General features: G+C 36.4%; 3 protein-coding genes across 3 annotated transcripts; 2 read left to right on the forward strand and 1 right to left on the reverse strand.

Moving 5' to 3' along the window:
* The first annotated feature begins 90 nt into the window (after positions 1–90).
* On the forward strand, positions 91–8,034 carry LOC130677875 (DNA polymerase epsilon catalytic subunit 1). The gene is made up of 2 exons (XM_057484772.1): positions 91–1,120; positions 1,215–8,034. The coding sequence occupies exon 2, from the start codon at positions 1,228–1,230 to the stop codon at positions 8,008–8,010; it is 6,783 nt and encodes a 2,260-aa protein (XP_057340755.1). The 5' UTR covers positions 91–1,120; positions 1,215–1,227; the 3' UTR covers positions 8,011–8,034.
* Positions 8,035–8,043: 9 nt separating this feature from the next.
* Positions 8,044–15,193, reverse strand: LOC130677876 (bifunctional glutamate/proline--tRNA ligase). The gene is made up of 6 exons (XM_057484773.1): positions 15,016–15,193; positions 14,727–14,909; positions 14,150–14,647; positions 12,801–14,083; positions 11,285–11,527; positions 8,044–11,028 (listed from the first exon to the last, which is right to left on the reverse strand). The coding sequence occupies exons 1-6, from the start codon at positions 15,056–15,058 to the stop codon at positions 8,290–8,292; spliced, it is 4,989 nt and encodes a 1,662-aa protein (XP_057340756.1). The 5' UTR covers positions 15,059–15,193; the 3' UTR covers positions 8,044–8,289.
* A 693-nt stretch (positions 15,194–15,886) lies between these two features.
* On the forward strand, positions 15,887–20,609 carry LOC130677884 (glyoxalase domain-containing protein 4). Its single transcript, XM_057484785.1, has 6 exons — positions 15,887–16,130; positions 16,217–16,266; positions 16,328–16,593; positions 17,480–17,635; positions 17,699–17,874; positions 20,396–20,609. The coding sequence occupies exons 1-6, from the start codon at positions 16,041–16,043 to the stop codon at positions 20,504–20,506; spliced, it is 849 nt and encodes a 282-aa protein (XP_057340768.1). The 5' UTR covers positions 15,887–16,040; the 3' UTR covers positions 20,507–20,609.
* Positions 20,610–20,700: the final 91 nt, after the last annotated feature.

Here is a 20,700-nt window from a genome sequence, read left to right on the forward strand (position 1 = left end):
AAAAAAATTTGTCCTGTAAGATAGATATCAGCGTATAAATTGTCGGTATATATATTGTCGCGTGGATCAATCATCTGAGAAATAATCGTCGCAAGGATTAATTGTCAAGGATCAACGGTCAGGTATTCCTTGACTCGCTGTAGAGACACTGAAACAAAATTCCGATGCGGTATCGCGAAAAAACTATTCAAATTTTGCGTTTTTAAAAGTACCTTCCATTTAAAAAAAAGTCTGTAGTAATTATTAGTCTTTTCATTAAAATTTGTGTCACATAATTATTCAAGTATTTAAAAAAAAGAACTTATGTTACAAAAAGCTTAAGAATTTTACATTTTCTACATGAGCATTAAAATAAAAGCACAATATATATTTAATACTACAAGAGCTTACGAAAAGATGAAAAATCTCATGACAATCATGATCACATTTTTTACCTGATAAATATTTTATTTAAACTGCTCAGTATTTATACTACTGTTCATACATACTATCAACATACTTTTTACTATTTGTCAGAAAATTTTATCACGAAATACCAGAGTAAATCGCACAGTAATTTACTTTTAGTAACTTCTAGTCAAGTGGGATTTTGTCTGACAGCAAATCGACCAAAAATTTACTCAAATATTTTTTAATCGTTAGAGTAACAAATACACGATAGTTTGTTAGTAGTAAAGTTCCCTAGCAGTATAAAATAAATTAAATTTTAAATTATACATGTAATTTCTAAACTTTATTACTTATTATATGAATATACAAATTTTTACTCTGTGCTTTGTAAAACATTTATAATTATCATTATTATTCTTATTATATATTTACATATGTAATTTAATTACAAATTATTTAAAATATTTATTTCAAGTCTTACTGTCATGTAAAACAAATAAACTTTCAAATTTAAATTTCTACATTGTTTTTTAATTTAAAAATTCGCGCTTTAAAGTGTCAGTGTCATGGCGTCAATTTTGGCGCGTAAACGAGCTGGTGTCCAAGATGGAGAATGTAAACTCTAAATAAAATTAAGTTGAAGTGTAAACAATTATTTTCATACATTAATTACATATTTTTAATTATTTAAATAAAGTGATCGCTTTTAAAAATTTCCCCGCCAAAACTGGTGAGTTTAAAATTCAATTAAATTTAATTACTTGACTAGAAATTTTTCTGTTTAAAAAAATTTATTTTTTATTTACAATTTAAATTTTGTCCAGAATTAGTGTCATCATGACCTCGGTAAATACCGGGAAGTATCGGCCAGAAAAATCCGAAAAAAGTCATAAAAAATGGGAACCTGGAGTAGATGGTCCCCGAGAGAATGCAGCAGACAGCAGACTGAGGCAAGCCAATGAAAATATTCATATTGACAATCTGTACGGGTTCCAACGTGTCAGCGACAACAAGGAACGTGTGGGCTACTTGATAAACATGCAGATAACAGAAATCGTTGAAGAAGACAAAAGATTAACCAGTGGTGTCGATTATTATTTCCTAGAAGAAGATTGCACGCGTTTCAAGGTATCGCTGCCTTATCATCCGTATTTTTACGTCCTCTGCCGCAAAGATACAGAGCAAGAGCTGTCAATATTTCTCCAGAAAAAGTATAGCGGCATTGTAGTAAAAATAGAATTAATTCGTAAAGAAGATTTGAATCTTCCCAATCACTTGTCAGGTCTCCAGCAGAAATATTTGAAGATGTCATTCGCTAATATCGTGGACATGACCAAAGTAAAGTCACAAATTCGGCAGGCGGTAAAGCTGAGCAAAGACCGTGAGAAAAATCAGTCATGTTACTCTGAATTATTAGCAGACAGTCTTGATCCAGATGACCAGATGTCACTGAAAAAAATAATTGACCACATGGACAACATCGTTGATATTCGGGAGCATGATGTCAAGCATCATGTCCGCGTGTCTATAGACTTAAATATTTTCGTCGGGTCTTGGTACTCAGTTAGGACACGTGGTACTGATCCTCCGATCATCACTCGCCGCACAGACATCATTGAAACCGTGGACCCAATTGTCCTCGCGTATGATATCGAGACTACAAAACTTCCTCTAAAATTTCCTGATGCCAACTTCGATCAGATCATGATGATCTCCTACATGATTGATGGCGCCGGATACTTGATAACCAACCGCGAGATCATTTCCATGGACATCGAAGACTTTGAGTACACGCCGGCTCCAGAGTTCGAAGGAAAATTCCAAGTTTTTAATGAAGCAAATGAAAAGGCAACGATAAGAAAATTTTTTGATCACATCCTCGACATTCGTCCGCATATTTTTGTGTCATACAACGGAGATTTCTTCGACTGGCCGTTTGTAGAAACGCGTGCTGCTATCCATGGCATGAACATGAAAGATCTCATAGGATTTTCGAAAAATCGCGACGGGTTTTTTACCAGCAGACCCGCTAGTCACATGGACTGTCTGTCCTGGGTAAAACGTGACTCGTATTTACCAGTCGGATCACAAGGTCTCAAAGCTGTAACAAAGGCCAAGTTGCGTTACAATCCAGTTGAAGTTGATCCCGAAGAAATGTGTAAATTGGCAGTTGAACAGCCCGAGTCACTCGCTAACTACTCAGTGTCTGATGCCGTCGCCACTTATTATCTCTACCAAAAATACGTCCATCCTTTTATATTTGCTCTGTGTACGATTATTCCGATGAGTCCTGATGAAGTTCTACGTAAGGGCTCCGGTACACTGTGCGAGTCACTGCTGATGGTTGAAGCGTTCAAGGCAAATATCATAATTCCAAATAAAAAAGAGACTGAATTGAACAAGCTGACAACTGACGGGCACGTTCTGAACCAGGAGACTTACGTCGGTGGACATGTTGAAGCTCTGGAGTCTGGTATTTTCCGTGCCGACATTCCTTACCGGTTCAAAATAGTCACCAGTGCCGTCGACGAACTGATCGCTAGCGTCGAGAGTACTCTGAAGCACGCGATCCAAGAGGAAGAAAAAATTCCACTCGATCTAGTCGATAATTTCGAGGAAGTGGCCGACGCGATAAAGGAAAAACTGATGGATCTAAAAAATCAACCGCTGAGATTAGAAAAACCTGTGATATATCATTTAGATGTCGGCGCCATGTATCCAAATATTATTCTGACAAATCGTCTGCAGCCGTCGGCGATGGTCGACGAAACCGTCTGCGCAGCTTGCGATTACAATCGTCCGGGCGCTTTATGTAAGCGCGATATGAAGTGGATGTGGCGGGGCGAGTATTTGGCCGCGAGTTTGAGCGAATATCAGCGCATCCAGCAGCAATTGGAGACTGAAAAATTTCCTCCGGGATTTCCGGGTGGACCTAAACGTGCGTTTCATCAGCTGTCACCAGCAGAACGCGCGACTTATGAAAAAAAACGTTTGGAACAGTACTGCAAAAAAGTTTACAAGAAAGTTAAAATAACTAAAATGGAAGAACGCACGCAAACTGTCTGCCAAAAAGAAAATTCATTTTATGTTGATACTGTGCGAGCTTTTCGTGACCGACGGTACGAATACAAGGGACTTAATAAAGTCGCGAAGCAACAGGTTGCAGCGGCGGTGAAAAAAAACGATCCGGCTGAAATAAAATCAGCTAGAAATCGTGAAGTTCTTTACGATTCATTGCAACTTGCGCACAAGTGCATTTTAAATTCATTTTATGGATACGTTATGAGAGGCGGATCCAGGTGGTTTAGTATGGAAATGGGCGGTATTGTTTGTTACACTGGCGCTCATATTATTATGGAAGCTAGAAAAATAGTTGAGAAAATTGGACGTCCTTTGGAATTGGACACTGATGGAATCTGGTGCATTTTGCCTGCCTCTTTTCCAGATAATTTTATTATAAAAACTCGGCATGAAAAGAAATCCAAGCTGACTATATCTTATCCCAACGCGGTGTTGAATTTTATGGTGAAAGATCAGTTTACAAATCATGTCTATCATGATTTAGTTGATAAAGAGACGGGTTATTACAAAATACGAAGTGAAAACTCAATTTTCTTTGAAATAGACGGGCCTTATTTAGCGATGGTCCTGCCGGCAGCTAAAGAAGAAGGGAAAAAACTTAAAAAACGTTACGCGGTATTTAATTTTGATGGTTCATTGGCCGAACTAAAAGGATTCGAAGTCAAAAGACGAGGAGAGTTGCAGTTAATTAAAATATTTCAATCCTCTGTTTTTGAATCTTTTTTAAAAGGCGGGACATTGGAAGAATGTTATAAAGCTGTCGCAGAAGTTGCTGATTACTGGCTGGATATAATGTACAGCAAAGGATCAAATATGCCGGACTCGGAGTTATTTGAGCTCATCAGCGAGAACAAGTCGATGTCAAAAAAATTAGAAGACTATGGAGCCCAGAAATCAACGTCCATTTCAACAGCTAAACGGTTGTCGGAGTTTCTGGGTGACCAGATGGTAAAAGATGCTGGTCTGGCATGTCGCTACATAATTTCTAAAAAACCTCACGGTGCTCCGGTAACAGAACGCGCTATTCCCTTGGCGATATTCCAATCGGAGCCAAGTATCACTCGGCATTACCTCCGGAAGTGGTTGAAAGAACCGTCGCTGCAGGACTTTGACATCCGTCAGATTCTAGACTGGGGGTATTACATCGAAAGACTTGGCAGCGTCATTCAAAAAATAATAACAATACCTGCAGCAATGCAAGGAATTGCTAATCCAGTTCCACGGGTCAGACATCCCGAGTGGCTGCACAAAAAGCTGCTGGAAAAAAACGACACCAAGAAACAGATGAAAATTACAGACATTTTTAGCTCCGTTAGCAGAGAAGTCGACGACAATGACGAAGACAGAGACAGAGACAGCGCCAATGAATCAATGGAAATAAATGACATTGAAGACGTAGGAGCGTCGACTTCAAAGGCAACGAGGCAACTTCCTCAGGCCAAAAGAAAGCGCGCGGTATCTGAAGACGAGGAGATCGATTTGAAAAAAAGTTGGCGCGAAGTTTTGGGAGCTCCGCCGGCACCTGGAAATACTCATGAAGGATTCAAAGCCTGGTTGGAGTTCCACAGGAAGAAGTGGGCGTATCAGAAGCAGCAGCGTGGTGACAGACAGCGCAAGAGAATAAAAATGATCGGTCAGGTTGAAGAAACAGCGCGCGGAGTTGTCCGTAATCCGAACACCTCAACAATTTCAGGTTTCTTCCGGAAAGCGCATCGTAAATTACTGGACTATCCGTGGCAAATAATTCAAATTGTCGAGACGAATGAACCAGGTCTATTTAGACTCTGGGCTCTGGTAGACAATGAGCTCCATCATATCAGACTGTTGGTGCCAAGGATTTTTTATGTCAACTCACGTAAAGAACGTGGGGATCCTGGGCCCAATGACCTGTGGCGCAAGTGCACTAAAATTCTTCCAAGATCACGGCCAGTTTATTACTTGTACCAGTACACTGTCCCGGAAGAACTTTATCAGCAGCACAGCCAAAGTCTTATGGAAAACGTCACGCAGCCGGAAAATGAAGGGATCTACGAAACTCAAACGCCCCTCATTTTCCGAGCGATACTCGAATTGGGATGCGTTTGCACCGTCGACGCCAAAGCTGCGCGTGCTATGGCAGATGGGTCGGACACTTTTAATTTACATCAACTCCAAATGAAAACAGGAATAACTGAAATGTATTTGCGTGACCGCGCTGCTATTAAATACGTCTACTTGTTCCATCACTGGGCGCCAAATCGCCAGAGGTCTATGTGGGGTTTATTTTTAGGCCCCAGCAAACGAGGTCATGTTTTTGTTTACGACTCCGTCAAGACAAACCAGATGCCGAATATGAACGCTCTGTATCAAACCGAACTGGCTGCCGTGAAGGATCATCCGGATTTCGATTTTTATCCAGAAGACATGAGCTTTGAAGTGCGGGTCGAAATAAGCCTGCAGCAAATCCACCGGCAGCTTCAGGCGGCTTTGAAGTCTTACAAAAATGAAATGAAAGGCGCCACGATGCTGCTGATTCAGTCTCCCATGGAAGTTTCAAATCTCTGCAGCGAAATGCCGACACTGAACGAGTTTCCTCTGGTGACTGTCCATAACCCGGACGTCGACCATCTCTTCAGTACCTTGGACTGGCAGAGAGTCGGCGCCAGAACTATGATAAGACACTTTTTAAAAAGTAATCACGGGCTGTGTCTTATGATTGATCAGTGCCGGTTTTTCGCAGCCCCACTGGGTAACATTCCAGCGGACGCGACACTTTTTGGCGCGGATTTATTTTACGCGCGTAATTTACAGAAAAATAATTTCATACTCTGGTCGTCTCCAAACGAAAGACCAGATCTTGGGGGCAGTGAAAACGACGACAACCGTCTGCTTACAGACTTTGAGGAGAGCTCCAGTTGCGCTGCCAATAAGTCAGGGGCTTTTTCCAGCGTTTGTGTGGAACTGGAAGTTGAAAGTCTCGCTATCAATACACTTCTGCAGTCGAACAGAGTCAATGACATAGATGGTACCAGTTCATTCGTCGCGTTTCATGTCGCACCTCAAGCTTCCCTACAGGACATAGTATCTGGAGACCCAAAGGCCGTGATTCCGAGTTACGATGAAACCGCAGTCTGCAGCGCAGCATTCAAAGTTCTAAGGAATATGGTCAGTGGTTGGTTGAAAGCAGTAACTCTGCAGAAAAACGTCTTCGCTGATTACCAAATAATTCACTTCTATCGATGGCTGAGGACACCCAATGCCTTGCTCTACGATCCAGCTTTGCGACGAACACTTCACACTTACATGAAAAAATTATTCATCCAATTGATCGCTGAATTCAAAAGACTGGGGTCTATTATAGTCTTTGCTAATTTCAACAAAATTATTATTTGTACTAAAAAACGGACAATTACTGACGCACTTGGGTACATTGAGTTCGTCGTCCAAACTATTAAGAACAAAGAATTGTTTCACTCGATTGATATCACGTACGACAATTGCTGGGAGTATTTAGTTTGGTTGGATCTCGCGAACTTCGCTGGCATAAAAGGAAAATTAAATGACTCCGTTGATAATAAAGAAAAAAATACCAGCAACAGTGAGGATGATGAAGACAAAGACTCCGATGATGAAGATGATGATACACCAGAAGTTATAATGAATTGGAATTTAATGGAAATTTTACCCCAAGAAGCCTCATGCCAGGCGAGTTTCAGTGCCGTGATTGCCGGCTACATCATCGCTGTCTATGAATTCATAAATCAAATGGAGTTTCCATCCACTCCGAGACTCAGTCGACGCAGAAAAAATAATTTTAGCCAGACTATTTGTCAACTAGGTCTGGGATCGTTGGAAAATGCTGGCGAGTTTGCTAAAAAATTAATAAACGGAGAGATGTCACAGAAATTATTTCAAATTGTACAGAAAATTCACAAAAAAATACCGGAAAAAGTTCTGACGAGCGACGAGTTTCCAAATCTTGAGCTCGGGAGCACCGGCACGATGAAAATAAACCCGGCATTGGAATTAATAAAAGCGGTTTGTAAAGTTCTGTCCCTAGACAAAGAAGTTGAAGACGAAGTCTGTGAACTGCAGCGTAATCTCTTGAGATTAATAAACGTCGGTAATTTTAGTGACAAAGCCGAGTGGAAGGAACCCTGCATTTCTTTTGTACTGCCAGAGATTATTTGTAAGGCCTGCAATCACACGAGAGATATCGATCTTTGCAAAGACATTTATCGTACAATTGAAGCTGGCATTCATGTTTGGAACTGCCCGCTCTGTAAAACGACGTACGACAATGCGGAAATTGAGTTTATTCTTGTAGACACTGTGTGCAGAAAAAGTATGGGGTTTGTTCTCCAAGATTTGCAGTGCAAAAAATGCGGTGAAGTTCAGAGGGACAACGCCCGCGAGTACTGCACGTGCTCAGGAGAGTACAGAAATACTGTCCCCCAAGAAGAGATGGTAAAATGTGTAAAGGTTTTAAAATCAATAGCGAAAAAATGTCAGATGATTGTTCTGAGTGATTTAATTGATAGTATCCAAGTTCTTAAATAAATAATATTTTAATTTATATTTTAATTTTTGTTTTATTTATTTTTATTTTACTAATCATTTAAATCTTTCATCAGTAAATTAATGTCATGAAAAAAAAAGTTCTAATTTAATATATAAATGGAAAATTGAATTTATAAAAAGTTATCATCTATATTTTTACAAAAAAAATATATTTCTTTGTGCAAAAAATTTTTGCTTCTATTTTATAATGAAATTTTTTTTGCGCCAAGAAATCATTTTTTTGTGTAGTATTTTAATAAAAAAATAACTTTTTTTTTTTTAATAACTTCGGCCAAAAAGTGTCCAGAACTGAGCACTTTGTCCGCATCCTGGATGAATGCATTTTAACTTTTTGATATCTTGGTTCTTCGGTTGGTCGAATGGAATACAAAGACCCTTGGCGCCCATCAAAGGAGCTCCGGCTTCTTCAGCTTCGTCTCTCGCGCTGTCTTTTTTAATTTCATCTTCGCACTCAATTCTGCCGCAGAACGGAGCGAGAATCAAGTTCTTCTGGTCTAAGTGCTTGCAGAAGTTGTTCCAATCCTGACAAGATTTAATATGATCGTCCAATTCCTTCTTGGCTTTGTCGAACATGCTCTTCTGGACAGTATTAAGTAAATCACTTGCGTATTTACAGACTTGGTCTTGTTTTGCAAAAGATTTTTCCAAAGTGTCCCTGCGCACGAACGTCACCTGAGATTTCTCAAGATCTTTGAATCCTAATTCAACTCTCAATGGCACTCCCTTAAGTTCCCAGTGGTTGAACTTCCAGCCAGGGCTGTAGTTGTCTCGGTAGTCTCCTTTGACCCTGAGACCCGCGTCTGCAAGTTTTTTCTCTAGTTTTGTACATTCAGCCAGCAAATTAGCGCGTTCTTCAGCAGTCGTCGTCGCAGTAATACCGCAAGGAATAATAATTATTTGTACAGACGCGACATTTGGAGGTAAGACGAGTCCTTTGTCATCACCATGGACCATCACCATCACACCGATTGTTCTCGTAGTTAATCCCCATGAGTTTTGGTACACAAAAGTTTTATCCCCACCTTCAACAACTCCCTCGACTTTAATATCAAACATCTTTGAGAAATTCTGACCCAAATGATGACTTGTTCCTCCTTGAATCGCACGTCCGCTCGCTGATACAAAAGCTTCGACAGTAGTCGTGTAATCACCGCCTGCAAATTTTTCTTTTTCAGTTTTACGACCGCGTACTACCGGGATCGCAAGATATTCCTCGTAAATTCGGCGGTAAAGGTCTAAAATAATTAATACTTCTTCATCGGCTTCAGGTTTTGTCAAAAATGCTGAGTGTCCTTCTTGCCACAGGAATTCACGAGTACGCAAAAATGGCTGGGGATGTTTGAACTCCCAGCGGACTACGTTATTCCACTGGTTCAATTTTAGGGGCAAGTCCCGGTAAGATTGGATCCATTTGGCGTAAGCCGGGTACATGACGGTTTCAGATGTCGGACGAATAGCGATTGGTTCAGCCAAATCTGAATCTCCTGACTTGGTGACCCATGCAACTTCCGGCGCAAAGTCTGCGATGTGAGTTTTCTCACGTTCCAGCACAGCTTTGCTCACAAAAATAGGAAAGTAACAATTTTGTACACCCAGTTTTTTAATTTCCGTGTCGAAGAAGTCTTTTATTTTGTCCCAGATCGAATAACTCCACGGACGGAGGATGTAACAACCCGACACGTCGTAGTACTCAATCATTTCACCCTTCGTTATAACTTGGGAATACCAGTCAGGCAAATTTTCAGATTTTTTGGCTTCTAGACCCAACCTTGTGCCTGTTTTTGTACTGTCGACTTCTTTGGCTGCTTTAGGCGCCTGCTTGGATGCTTTTGGTGGCTCAGGAGCTTTTGTCTTCTTTTTCTTGTCGGCATCAGCAGCTGAAGCTGGAGGTTTCCATTCTTCGCCGGTAGCTGCTTTGTAATCAGCTTTTAATTTCAACAGAACTTTAACATTCTCATCAACTGTCGCTTTATCAGCTTTGGCAGACTTCAAGTCGCGGACTTTGTTGCCTTGATCCGCAATCTGTTTACTCAGATCATCAGCATCACCAGTTCCTGTCTGGACCTTCGGTAAGTTCTGAGTATTTTTAGCTTCTTTGGTGTCCTTAGGATTAGGAGTTGATTCCGGTTTCCAATCTTTGCCTGTAGCTGTTTTGTACTCCGCCTTCAAACTCAATAAAACTTTGACACTTCCATCAATCGCAGCCTTGTCAGCCTTTGCGGATTTAAGCTCCCGGACTTTGTTTCCTTGCTCGACGATTTTTTTATTCAAATCATCAGCATTGTAAGCATCAGTAGCCTGCGTTTTTGGTAAATTTTTAATATTTTCAACTTCCTTAGTATCCTTGGGAGTCGACTCCGGCTTCCAATCTTTGCCTGCAGCTGCTTTATACTCCGCCTTCAAACTCAATAAAATTTTGACACTTTCATCAATCGCCGCTTTATCAGCTTTAGCTGACTTCAGTTCCCGAACTTTGTTTCCTTGTTCGACAATTTTCTTGTTCAAATCTTCAGCACTGCGAGCATCAGTGGCCTGCATTTTTGGTAAATTTTTATTATTCTTAACTTCCTTATTATCTTTAGGAGTCGACTCCGGCTTCCAGTCTTTACCAGTGGCTGCTTTATACTCCGCTTTCAAACTCAATAAAACTTTAACACTTTCATCAATCGCAGCCTTGTCAGCCTTGGCCGATTTAAGCTCCCGGACTTTGTTTCCTTGATCAACTATTTGCTGGTTAATCGACTCAGCACTTGGTTCAGCTGCTGCAGAACTTTTGAAGTCAGCGGGATTCAAATCTGCTTTCCACTCCACACCAGTTACTTTTTTAAACTCCGCTTTCAAACCCAACAAAGCTTTGACTTCTTCTTCAATTACTTTCTTATCAGCTTTCGATGATTTCAGCGTACGGATTTTGTCTCCCTGATTTTTAATCTGTGACAATACAGAGGCTCCATCAACTGCTGCTGCAGATTTGGCTGTACTCGATCCCAAGTTGTTCTAAAATCCGAACAAAAATGTTTATTACTACAATTTATAAATAATTATTGTAATTCATTACTATAATCAGCAAGAGGAAGTATCAGTTTTACTTTTTATTCTTACATATGGTCTGATATAAAAAGACAATAGCGGATGCAAATGTGGCCACGTGTTCTCTGGCTAGAGAATGCACTTCTATACTTTTATTATTATGATACCGTTATTATGATAGCTCTGTTGGTAATAAAGATCAACTATGAGCTGATATACTTACGGATTTGTTACTTTTGCTGGTCTCTTTGTTACTGGTTTCTTTGGACGCTGTCGCTGAGATTGGAGAACTGTTGGTGTGTCCATCTGGTACATAGAAGAGTATCAACGGTCTCTCACGTGATGTAAAGTCACTCATTGGTGCATAGGCAACATCACATCTGAAGAATCCTTTCCTCTGCAGTTGTATTATCTGTCCTTGTTTCACATTCTTCAGTTCTGCTTCTCCAAACATTTTTACTTCTTTCTATTAATGGAAAAAAAAAAAAATTAATAGTATATTGCGTGACGAGGGATAAAACAAAACGATTTCAGACCAGGGTTGGCTGACATCATCCATAGTCTGAAATAAATATTCTACACCTAGGGAGGAAAGCAGGAGATTCCGGCCCACGTGGTGGCACGCGGACGGACGTCGTACCTTCCTCTGTAGTGTGCACACATTTTTTCACCAGACCTGCTCCTGAAAATTCAATTTTTGCCTGAGGGAAAAATGACGCATGCGCTGATTTTTATCATTCGTTTTCTTATAGAGGGAAAGAACGACATTCTTCCCTCTAAACGAGGCAGGAATTTAAACTTTCGAAGGCTGTATGGTGAAAAATAATTTTCAAATTTACAATTTTATTAGAGCGGGGTGGCCACGGAGAAATTTTTTCAAAATTTCCTGATATTTCCCGGTTTTCCAGTAAAGTTTTTCACATTTTTTCCTGATTTAGAAATTTTATTCGCATCATTTAGATGTTCAAAGTTTTTATTATATTTTCATTTTTAATAATTAAATTTGATAATTAAATCATGCGAGAAACCAGAAAAAAATGGCAATGAAATAAATTAATATTGCCTACTTTTGATTATTCGATGTTAAAAATGTATAAGTTAAAATATTTAATAAGAAATTTTGTAATTTAAATAAATTCAAAATACACTGGTTACAAAAATTAAGGGATATTAAAAAAATTTCAAATTTTTTGGTAATTTTCAACAGTTTGTAACTCGAAGGAAAATAGTCGTACAATAAAAACAAAAAGTCAAACTGTAGCTTCAAGTGTCTAGTTTTCTGATCTGGTCTTTAAATTTTTTTATTATGCACGGTTCCGGAGCAATCAAAAATCAATGATAATTATCGAAAAAAATTTATTGAAGCTCGAAGACCGTTTTTAAGACGACCAAAAATTTGGTTAATTTCTTTTTCGATAGTTTTCTTAGGATTACTCCGGAGTCGCACATAATAAAAAATATAAAGACCAGATCAGAAAACTAGATACTTGAAGCTACAGTTTGCTTTTTTTGTTTTTGTCGTATGACCATTTTCCTTTGAGTTACAATCTGTTGAAAATCACTTTAAAATTTGAAATTTTTTTAATATCCCTTAATTTTTATCACTAGTGTATAATTTAAAATTTTTTAAAGTTTGAACTGTTACAATTTAATTCCCGGATACTTCTCGAAATTCCCTGACATTTCCACGATATTTTCCGGTTCGTGGCCACCCTGTAGAGAAAAATAAAAGAACTTACTCTAGTATTTTTTGCAATAAAGTCTTTGAAATCGTCGTCTTTTCCCAATACATTTTTGCTGATTATGTGCTCAAAGTAAACAGCAATGCAGGGAATTAAATCCCCATCTTTTTTATGATCATTCTTGTCATCTTTTTCTGCGAGCCAAGTAAGTTTTACAGTATTCTTGTAGTCTTTGTCATCTAGCCTTAGTCTAGCGTCAATTTCCTGTATTTTTCCACTCGATTTCTTGATACTGTCAATCATCAAGTTGCCCCAGGTGATAAAAGTCGCTTTCTCGCCAGCTTTTAGCATCTCGGCATCGACTCGTTCAATAAAAATCTTCTTGCCAACCAAAACTTTCCTAGTTCCCATCTCCGGGTTCTTTGGATGATTCTGTACATCAATGAACTGATGGTCAGCAGCATCCAGGACGTTGACTTGTACCAAGTCATCACAGTCCAATGCCGTGTAACGATAAGCGATTGGGTCAACTATTTTTTTATTCATTGCCCATATTTTGTCCCACTCCATGAAGACAACTGACCTAGATCCACCCTGAGCAATAATGAACTGTTTCAGTCCCTCGACTGTCAGTCCGTGGCGTAAAATTCCTCTTACTGTTGGTAATCTCGGATCGTCCCAGCCATCAACGAGACCATTGTCAACAAACCAAGTCAACTTACGTTTTGACAGAACGGTATTGGTCATATTCAAACGGGAGTATGCCCAAATATGGGGTCGTCTTAGTCCAAGGGCTTCAATGAACCAGAAGAATTGAGGATCGCGATCTGTGTACTCAGTTGTTCTCAATGTATGAGTTACACCTTCGATTGAATCGACAATCGGACACGCAAAGTCGTAAGTTGGATAAACTTTGTACTTATTTAAGGTCCGGGGATGGGATTCAGGTTTGCATCGATAAATTGTCGGGTCTCTCATGCATCCGTTAACTGACGTGTAGTCAATTTTCGCGCGGACACAACACGTCTGGCCTTTTTCACTTCCTTTCTTCATTTCTTCCCACAACTTGATATTTTTATCGACGGGATTGTCGCGATTTTTCGACGGCTCTTTCTTCTCGCGCTGCTCTTTCATTATTTCTCCAGGAGTATCATCGACAAAGGCTTTGCCTTCACGGATAAGTTGCTCGCAATATTTCAACATGAGATCAAAGTAATCCGAAGTGTGGGTAAAACGATCTGCTTTAATATCTAACAGTTTTAAATCTTGTAGAATTTCTTGCTCGAACTCCACAGTCTCTTTAGCAGGATTCGTATCGTCAAAACGCATTATCAAAGTGCCTGAAAAAAAATATTTAAATAATTAGGATCTAGAGTTGAGCGAAAGTATTTTTTCAATTTTTTTACCTTTGAATGTTTCCGCGTAGTATTGATTTAACAAAGCAGCTTTGGCATGACCGATGTGCAAATAACCACTGGCTTCTGGAGGAAAACGTACGACAACTTTTCCCATTTCAGCTCCAGGTAATTCGACAAATTTGCCTTCTTGCTTCCTACCCATAGCTGGTTTCTGCGATGACTCCGATGGTTCTTTCCGAGATTTAGCGGCAACTGAAGACTTATTAAAAGTATTCAAAATCTTTGACACGTATTTTAAAGAACTCACTCGGCTGAACCAACGATTCAACTCAGGGTACTGAGAGTCTTCTTTGTAATTATGATTTATCAAACCAGCAAAGACATAAATGTCACCCAGAGTTATTTGATCAGAAACCAACCAGTTTTTCGTCAAATTTTTATTCAAATGATCCAAGGAAGCGGGGAGAGACGCTGAATTTTTTAGCGGACCGTTGCTGTAAGACATCCAGCTGTCAACTTGAGTCTTCTCTAAAATTCCACTTCCACCTGTCAAATATTTTTGTTTTTCAGTAACTTATCTACTAATTAGTTAAGTAGCAATTAGTAGTAATTAATAATGAATTACCATACAAACTGTCATCAATAGTTCTTGCTAAATACCGCCCGATATTACAATCGTCATCACAAACAACTTGATCATTTATCAATAACTGAACATTAGCGGCTGCTTTCCACGACTCTGGATAATCGATATTTATTTTATTTTTTTTGTTTTTAGATGAAATCAACTCGGCAACAATTATCGCTCCTGTAATTTACAATTAAGATGATAATATTTTATGATGTAATAATAACTCGCGATGTGCTAAAAATAAATTTATCATAATAAAAAAATAAATGAGAAATTTACGTACCCAAGGGAGGATTTTGCGAGTTTGCTGATAATTTAATAGTCATTTTTAGTTACTTTATATTTTTTTTTCAAATCTTTGATCCCAATTATTTTATTCTATGATTAATTGATTGATTGATTGATCAAATAATTTGGAAGATTCAATATTCAAATAAATAGGTTAGACATATCAACACATGTGGAGTAGAGCGAATTTTATTTTCATGAACAGGAACTTCTATTTTGAACTCATCTTTGTCGTCGATAAAAAAGAAAACGTCAAAAATACTGAGTGATGTAGCGGACATGAGACAAATTTATAATTATTGATAAATTGAGTAAATAATTAATAAAATAAAATTTTGAAAAAATGCACATTTACAAAATTAAAAAACTAATAAGTGCATTTTTTTCAAATATCATTTTTTGAATTATTTACTCTATTTATTTATAATTTTAAATTTGTCTGATGGATTCACACTCGTAGACATGAGACATTTTGATTTTAAATAAACGAATAAATAAATTGAAATATTCAAATTTTAAAAAATGCGCGTACAGATTTTTCATTGATCTAAATGTGCATTTTTTTATTTTTAGTCTGCATACATTTTATTTATTTATTCAAAAATTCAAAAAATTCCCAGCTGTCAGTTGCATTGACACTCTGAAGTTAGCCGAGGCCTAATAAGTTTTGAATTTTTAAAAAATGATAAATTACAAAAAAAATATTTCAAAAAAACGCACCTGTAGTTTTTTGAATTGTTTACATATTTATATATATACATATTTTTTAAAAATTTATTTGTTGAAAAAAAAAATCGGAAACTTATCAACTGTCAGTTAACTTCAGGATTATAAACAAGCAGAGGAATTTATCATTTTAATTTAAAATTCAAGGTTAATTACAACTACCAGTAGACCTAGGATTATATTATTCTAGAAAAATCTAATCTCTGTAATTAACTCATGTGACAGCTTCTTGACTAGAAACGCCTTGAGATTTACCAGCAGTTTTATTATTTGAAATTTTTGAATTATATAAAAATGGCAGTAGCTAGAGCTTTGCATTATGTATTTAAAATACCAGATCGTAAATTAACTGTCAAATTTTATCGTGAGATTCTTGGTATGAAGGTAAATAAAATATTAACTTTACATTCATTAGTTTATATATTTTTATTTAATGGCATTATTACAAATTGATAAATAATTATTTAAAGGTATTGCGACATGAAGAATTTTCTGAAGGATGCGATGCTGCATGTAATGGGTATGAATATTTTACCTTAATAAATTTTATTTGAGCAAGTAATCAATACTTTTTCTTTTAGACCTTACGATAATCGTTGGAGCAAGACAATGATCGGTTATGGTCCAGAAGACTCGCACTTTGTTATTGAATTGACTTATAATTATGGAATAAATAATTATGAATTTGGTAATGACTTTCAAGGCATTACTATAAAATCAAAAGACGTTATCGAACGAGCTAAGAAACTTAACTGGCCTATAGAAGAAGAAAGTGGACTTTCTGTTCTTAAAGCACCTGGTGGTTACAAGTATTTTATTATCAACGAATCACAGGTTGCTGACAAAGGTAATTTTATATTTCAGGTTTCATGACAACTGATCCCAGACAAGTGATCATACGTCAATTGATCCCTTAGACTATTGATACCAAAGACTAGACCCAACTGACAACTGATCCTACTGATAACTGATCTTCTAATTCATCAGTTTCATAACTTTAATTATCATCATCTCCAAAACCTTCATCTTCATGATTTTCAACCGAATGTCAATGGGATCAGACGTCAATAGGATCAATTTTTAGGAATCACGTCGTGGTATAAAATTATTGGGATAAGTTGAGGGCACATCTAATTTTTAATTTAATTTAATTTATTTATTTTAATGCCAATCGGCTATACACTAATGAAATATAATATGATAAAAAGATATATATAATTATAAAATCTCAAAAAAAAAATAACACTCTACATAAAGATAATATTGTTGATTATTCGTATTGCAAAAGTAACTTCTTGGTACTGGCTGAGAATGAGGCAATTGTATTGCCAAAAAAGTCGATGTCCGAACAATTTCGATTGACTAGTCTTGCTATTTTGTTAAGTGAACCATGAACTACGTAGTTTTTATTCGATTTGACTGTGTAGAATAGTCGAGATATCCTGAGACCAGGTCTAGGGCTAACAAACCCAAACATTTCAAGTGTTTCCGGTGAGTCTATTAGACTGATGATAACTTTGTATACAAATGTCAAATCCCCGACTTCCCTTCTGCTTTGCAGGCTTATTTTAAATTTTGAACTAATATCATTGACACTAACTGGTGGTCCATTAGTTTTTGTCCAGTGAGACAGAAATTTAATGAACTTATGTTGTGTCCTTTCGATCGTGTTGATGTGAATATTTGAGTATTTAGTAATTTTATTATCAATAACAATAATAATTTACTTTTAGATCCAGTTGTCAAAGTAACTTTGTCAAGTTCAAATCTCCAACGCACAATTTCTTATTGGAAAGATATTTTGAACATGAAAATTTACGAACAAAGTGATAATCACGTTGTCTTTGGTTACGATGATCATCAAGCGAAACTGGAATTTAAATATATTGGTAATTATATTAAAGTTAATAAGGTATTCAATCGGAATTTTAATTTTGAAATAAATAATTCAGGAACAAAAGTAGACCATGGGAAAGCTTACGGCAGAATAGCATTTTCCGTTCCCTATGACAGCCAACCGGGAATTCAAAAAAAAATACGGGAAAATGGTCATAAAATATTGACAGATTTAATAACGTTGGACACTCCAGGAAAAGCTTCAGTCCGGGTTATTATTCTCGCTGATCCTGTAAGTAAATCCAAAAATTTTTTTGTCAGTAGCCAGCGATCTTGCCTCCACTGCGAACGATGTATGTCAAAAAAAAAAATGTATATTAATGATATGTATGTTAGTATACTTTTAAGTTATAAGTTTCTAAATCACTGTTCCGATGGCGCACAAATGTCCTTCCTTTGATACTTTAATACTACGCCTATATTTGTCTGTCGGTCCCTTTATGTATACTGTGGGTTCAAACAGGGAGGGACAGACAAAATTAAATTATGTAACACTACCTGTATCTACTGGAACTAATGATACGACATTATAGGGTGCAGGCAAACGTGGGTGGTAAGTAAAAGTTATTATTTACTTTAGCCGAGCCCTAATTAAAGGGAACCCTACTTATGTAAGGGACCGACAAACAAATATAGACTTAGACAAACAAATATATAGATGTAGTGTACTATTGTTCTGCAACAAAAGATATGTTTTATAAAATGACTTAAATACAGTCGGCCCATTAACTCAGATTCCATTATCTCGGAACTTCCCCTCAATCTGACCCCCACTACAAGCTACAATGTCTCTCCGATGCTACAAATGCATCATGTCATTCACGCATTCAAGAGCGCATGCGTGGAGTTTACTTTTTAAAGGAGAAGGGGCATTCGATAACTCGGAATATCCAGGAAATTTCCGCTCCTCCGTAGACTAACTGTCCGAGTTAATGGAATTCGACTGTAATTTAACTTTTTGAAATTTTTATAATTATTTTCTCTGAGTGGGAAAAACAAAAATCTATTAATTTTTTAAAAATTGACTCAATTGTGTAACAAAAATTATGGTATTTTAAAATTACATTAAATTATCACCTCAATGACCATAAATTAAAAATTTGAAGTTTCATATCAAATTCATAAAAAAATTAATGATAAATAAAGACTCGTACGCGAGAATGTCTACTACTAAACATTGATAAGTACTTATGATGTTTATTTGAATCAAAATTAAATGCGAGTTTATTTAATCTTGACAAGACGTTGGTTTATGTTGAGTTATTACCGATTAAAAGCTGTAAACTCATAAAAAATTATCTTTGAACACACAGTAAGTGAAGTAACGTTGGTTTGACGGATTTTCCTAGTTTATAAACTTGTATTATCTATACAAAATCATTTGGCTATTTTTTAGACTTGATCTTTGTAAATAAAACATAAAAAAATTTTTTTTCCTTTAAATAGGGTAGAAGTAAAACTTTATTTTAATTAATGAAAAGCATAAAATAAAATTTCCATTGTAACAGTGGGATAAAAGTATCTTTGTATAAATTTAAAAAATTAATTACGTTATTTTTCAAGTGTCCAAAACTGGGCCTAAAGTCGCTAAAAACGATACCTCTACCATATATATATATTAGAGTCCGCCAAAAAAAGAGCTAATTTTTTTTTCTTTAATTACCGTGAAAATATCGCTAAAGATGATGAAAAAAAAAATTCTGGTAAAGTTTGAGCTCTCAATATTAATGCCAAGCTTCTAAAAAAATAGTGTTCTGATCGATTTTAAGAGCTTGGCATTAAAATGGAAATAACTAGAAAACAATGCAGAATTTGAAAAAAATTTATTCATGATAATTTGTAGGAAATAAAATTGTCTACAAAAAAGATTGAATGACATTTTATGACAAGTATGATAGTTTCGCCGGAAAAGTAAAAAGATTTCGAAATTGACTCTTACTTGACTTCGAGCTCCAATAACTTTTGAACAGATGGATTTATCAAAAAATGATAAGAGACTTTTTTTGTAGAGCGTTCAATTCCCTACAAAAATATATACTGGGCTTATTCGTACAATGAGCCATTGCCGAGGTGAAAAATTTCTAACTAAAAAACTTTTTTTTTTCCATGTTATTTAAATGGGAAATCAAAAATCACGAAGCGCCACCTCTTAATATTAATATTAAGAGCTCAAACTTTACCAGATATGTTTTTTTTCATCATCCTTAACGATATTTTCACGGTAACTAAAGAAAAAAAAATTAGTTTTTTTTTTTCGCACCCTAATATATATATTAAATATGGTACTGGCTATTGGTACTTACACAGAAAAAAATTATTTCTTAGTGCAAAAAAATTTTTTTATGCCGAATTGAAAACAAAAATTTTCTTGAGGCGGGAAAAATTTTTCTTTCACCAAGAAATCATTTTTTTCTGTATACCCGTGTCTTGATCGCCCGTGCCCGCACCAGTCAACATAAGAACTTGTATTTTACAAAAATGTCAATGGCCTCGGCCATTAAATATTAAGAATTTAAATACTGAGCTAAATGTTAAAAAACGCTGACAAAAAAAAGTCTGCTTCGTGCACGTCAATCAGGACACGTCCGGGAAAACCCGGATGACACCCTCGGGTTTAAGTCTTTAATATGTAAATTATTAAAAATTGATAACATGTATGATAAAACTAAAAATATTAACTTGTAATAAAATTTTAAAAATCAATTTATTTTTTCTGTAATAAAATTAATATCAAAAAAACTTTTTATTTTCAGGATGAACATGAAATTTGTTTTGTTGACGACGAAGGATTTCGTAAGCTCTCCGTTCCAGATTATCCAAGCGAAGCGATTTTGGACAGATTCATTGCTAAAGAATCATCATAAAATATTTTTGTTACTTAATTTAAAGTTTATATTTTGTTATGGGTTTTGGGATAATATAATCACAATGTAATTAATAAAATTTATAATAAACAGATAAAAAAAATCTTATTATTTAATATTTATCTCAGTTGATACTTTTATCAAAATAAAATTTCCCAGCCTACTTAATTTCAATTAAACGGCCATTTAAAATT

Source organism: Microplitis mediator, chromosome 11 (genome assembly GCF_029852145.1).
Source record: "Microplitis mediator isolate UGA2020A chromosome 11, iyMicMedi2.1, whole genome shotgun sequence".
NCBI classification, from domain to species: Eukaryota; Metazoa; Arthropoda; class Insecta; order Hymenoptera; family Braconidae; genus Microplitis; species Microplitis mediator.